The 4,073-nt window shown below is 45.1% G+C and overlaps 1 protein-coding gene across 1 annotated transcript in view; it reads right to left on the reverse strand.

Annotated features, from left to right (window-relative positions):
- Positions 1-2,456, reverse strand: part of LOC103591370 (ral guanine nucleotide dissociation stimulator-like 3) — an 8,199-nt gene extending 5,743 nt beyond the window's left edge. The window contains exons 1-2 of the mRNA XM_008573808.1: positions 2,440-2,456; positions 1,678-1,732 (exon numbers count right to left, since the gene is read on the reverse strand). Of these exons, the coding sequence (XP_008572030.1) occupies positions 1,678-1,732; positions 2,440-2,456 (72 nt within the window). The remainder of the gene's footprint in view (positions 1-1,677; positions 1,733-2,439) is intronic.
- Positions 2,457-4,073: the final 1,617 nt, after the last annotated feature.

Here is a 4,073-nt window from a genome sequence, read left to right on the forward strand (position 1 = left end):
GGTGCGAATTTGGCTAGTTGGAGCTCATGTAACTTGGATGCAAGTTTATATTCACTGGAAGGGATTTTATACTGTTATGATTTCCTATAAATCATGCATCCTGTGAATTTCTCTTTGATATTTTAGTACATTAGAGCCAGCATAACAAGCACATTAATTCTTGAATGGGGTTAGTCAGAACCATAGTCACTAGTAGTGTGGTGCCAGTTGCTTCAGGATTAGTGGTTTCTCGATGGGATGAAAGAGAAATTCAAGGAACTCCACTATGTCTGTTAAGTGGGATAAACTACAATGTGTGTTAGCTTATTTTGAGTTTGTGATGAGAAAGAGGGGTGTGTGTGTGTGTGTGTGTGTGTGTGTGTGTGTGTGTGTGTTTATAGGAGGGGTAATTTCACCAAAACTGACTTCAGGTGGGTAAAATTCGTTAAAGTTCTAGTGATGTTTATATTGGAGTTTTATCCTAGTTTCATGAGATTTATTTATCTAAATTAATTAAATCATTAAAGATATTTTAGCAATATCCTTCAACCTCCTTGTACTGGCTAAGAGACTTAAGCAATGCTATGCATTTAGCCCAAGACAAGGCAGAAAAGTCAGGGTCTTTCATTTCTGAGCTGTTGGTGTCCTATTTAATTAATACCCATGAGTTCCTGTGGGGAGCCCACGAATGCTCCAAGCTGGGGCAGACACGCCACTGTCTGTGCATGCCTATAATAATCTGTGCATTAAATCAAAACTTACAGTTTACAAAATGATACAATAGACACTGTCCCATTCAATTCCTCCTTAGAAACACTGCGAGGTGGTAGCAGAGAGAGCAGGTATTATTCCCATTTTACAGAAAATGTGATTTGTGGAGTGACTTATAGCCTGTAAACAGGCTGACCGCACATCCTGCTTTGCCTGGGACAACCTCAGATTACACTGTCCTGATGTAATTATGAGTATATCACTTCACTCTCAATACCCTCCCAGTTCTGGGTAGCTGCTATGGTCCCCACAAATCTATCAATCACTTTTCACTTACATAAGATTTTCAAAGTTCATTTGATCTGTGCGATGCCACGTGGTATCTTGTGACGATAAGAGGCAGTCAGGGCTAGAACACGGTTATGGGCCTGGAGTGCAGATTCAGACTTGGTGCACACCCAAGCTGTGCCATGTCCAGGTGTGTACCCTCGGGCCGGTTCCAGCATCCAGGGAGTGCCACGTCATCATTTCTTGTGTTTGCCATTTGATCACATGGCCCCTTATCATTGACATCTTCTTCTCCAGAGAGAAGCTTTCCTCTGACGCCACCCACCGTGGCCCAGAATAACATTCCTTGTCCTTCTCCATTGGAGAAGTTCAGTTTTTGCCATTCTCCTCACAAACTGGTGGTGGTCTCAGCCTCTTCTCCGTCTTTTCATGGTCTGTGGCCTCTCCACTCATGTCTGCTGCCCTTCACTGACCATGGAGGCACCAGAGCGTGACAGCCTGGCGGTCACTCCACGAAGTTTACCACATCTAGACCCTTGGTAAAGGAGGTCCCAGCCCAATGTCCAGATTGCTACTAGTGCTAAACATGAAAGCCTTTACATCCACCCTGCAAACTTCAGTAAAGGAAGAAAACCCTGAGGTGTGTCCAGATGAGAAGAGTGGACAGGAGGTATGTGTCAACAGTCTTGTGTTACATACTCTTGGACGTGACGTAGCGGTCACCACCTGCAGCTTGAGGGTGCGCTGGAAGATTCTTCAGGAAGGGGGAGGCACTCAGCCACTCCAAGTCTCAGGGACGTGTGGCAAGAAGAACAGACGTTGCCTTAGAGAAAGGTATTTACTGTAGAGATAAGGTCCCAAGCTTGGCGTTGCTCTTTACCAGTTTGGGACATGTAGAAGTTTCTGGATTTTTCTAAACCTAATTTCCTCAATCTGTAGGATAAAAATAGTAAATAATGTTTGTTTACCTTGTAGGATAATTATGAGAAATTAGTGAGGTGATGAATGTAAAGTGCTTAGCATAATGCCTGGAACAAAAGTGTCCACTGGCCTTTGTGTAATGTGTTGTTGAGATTATGGGGATTGTTGTATTCCACTTTCTGATTCTACTATATTTCTGAAGGATTCACCAGGAAGACTGGACCAAATGGTTTTGATTAACCTTCTGGATTACCCTGTGCTTTCAAGCTAATCACTCGTACTGGGACTCACGTTGTAATTCCTGCTTGCCGAGAGGACTTCTAGGTTCCTCTGCCCACTTCCATGCTGCCTTCCTCCTTCAGGCTCAGTATCACGTGGCTCAGAGCTGTGGTGTCCTCACTGGCTGCTCAGGATCCCCTCGTCTGCATGACAACTTTGGAGATGTGGACAGGAGATGGCAAGGTGCACCTCGAGTGAAGGGGTAGACAGCTGTATTTCACCCAATGTATTCAAATGTCCTTTAAGTTGACAAGCTCTCACCCCAGGGAGACCTCCATGACGCCGGCTGGAGCCACATCGTAGGGGCGGTGTGGTGCTGAGCAGGCAGGAGGGAACAAAGACAACAGGAGCGTGTGTCCTGGGGAGGCACATCTTCCTGATGGGCTAGTGGGATGAGGAGCCACACAGTGCAGGAAGGAGCTGGGAGCAGTTAGCTGCTGCCCAGGGTAAGGATGCCCTAATGAAGACATGTCACATGCATGCCCAGTTTCACTCAGGACATTTCATTGTCACATTGCCTTTTGTACTCTCCCAGGAAATGGAGCAGGTCCTGTGAGAAGGGGACTTTGATGTACTTGATACGTATTTGAGTTGGCTTCCCCTTCAGTGGTAACTTAGACTTGAAAGCACTTCATGAGATCACCTGCTTCCCTCTCTCATAAAGAGGACAGTCACTAATTCAGAACATACAAGTATCTTACTTCTGCCTCTTTTTGAAATATTACCAATCCATCTTCACAATTTGCTAAATTATAATTAATATATGTGTGGGCTATATTTCTATTTTCCTATGTATGTTTCATAGTCTATGTCTGATGTGATTTCCAGTCCTCTCTTGGCCACACTTGGTGAGAATTAACCCTTATCTGTGGGCAACTGTGCAAGAACTAGGGGAAGATTCTGGGAGGAAACAGACCCAATCAGAGAAAATGCAGAACCAGGAAAGATGACGAATTCAAAGAGCTGCAAAGAGGAACTTTTTCAAGATGGTTGTCATCATAGTTTCAAAGTTTATTTGATTTTAATTCCCTTTAACAAACTCCTTTAATCAAAAATTATGGTATAACTTTGTGTGTGGGGGTGGTGGGGAGGGTAAAGGACAGGAGAGAAGCTGTTACCCTGGATCCAAGCAGTGATTGGTGACGACATGACCAGAAGTGATGTAGAATTATCATCTGACATCACAAATAAGGTGAGGGCAAGGGCGACTGACTTAGAATATATTAACCCTCATGGTTTTGCACAAAGAGGGAACTTAGTGAATGCTTTGGATGATTTTATGGTGCAAGTAGTTGCCGGCCTGGTTTCTTACAAGTGCAGTCTTGTACACAGAGATATTTGCAGGTTAAGAATGCAGGACTACCAGTTTTCAGTGGTGGTTCTTAAATCCTGTAGTTAAAAAAAAAGTGCTTGATTGTTTCTCAAACAGCACCTGTCTGCGCTGCTTGTGGGCTGATGAGTATGTCTCCCAGGGCCCAGGCTGGCTCTGTGCTGGCCCACCTGAGTGTGTGAGGAGACCGGGAGGGGAGGCAACATCTAATCCTCCACATCACAGTCACTCACCCATCCAGCCCCTACAGGCAAGCAAAGACTGGGCTCAGGCAGGTCGTCTGTACTTAGGGGAGGGAAACATCAGGCCATGCCTAGCAGCAGGGAGGCAAGGGGCAGAGTGGGCAAGAGGGGAAGGAGGCAGCCTGCTGTCGAGTGAGTGAGTTTCCAGTGTTAAAGTAATTTTGGAGTTGCTACAATAGTGAAATAAAGAGAATGCAGCAGTCTAGGTATAGTAAGCAGCAGAAGGAAATGATCTGGGCAGATTATGAAGAGGAACAGCAGAGAAGGTGTGCTGTGTACATGTTGGAAAGCTCTTGAACAGGGCTTATGAATTCTCACAGTCA

This window comes from Galeopterus variegatus, unplaced genomic scaffold (assembly GCF_000696425.1).
Source record: "Galeopterus variegatus unplaced genomic scaffold, G_variegatus-3.0.2 Scaffold964, whole genome shotgun sequence".
Lineage (NCBI taxonomy): Eukaryota > Metazoa > Chordata > Mammalia > Dermoptera > Cynocephalidae > Galeopterus > Galeopterus variegatus.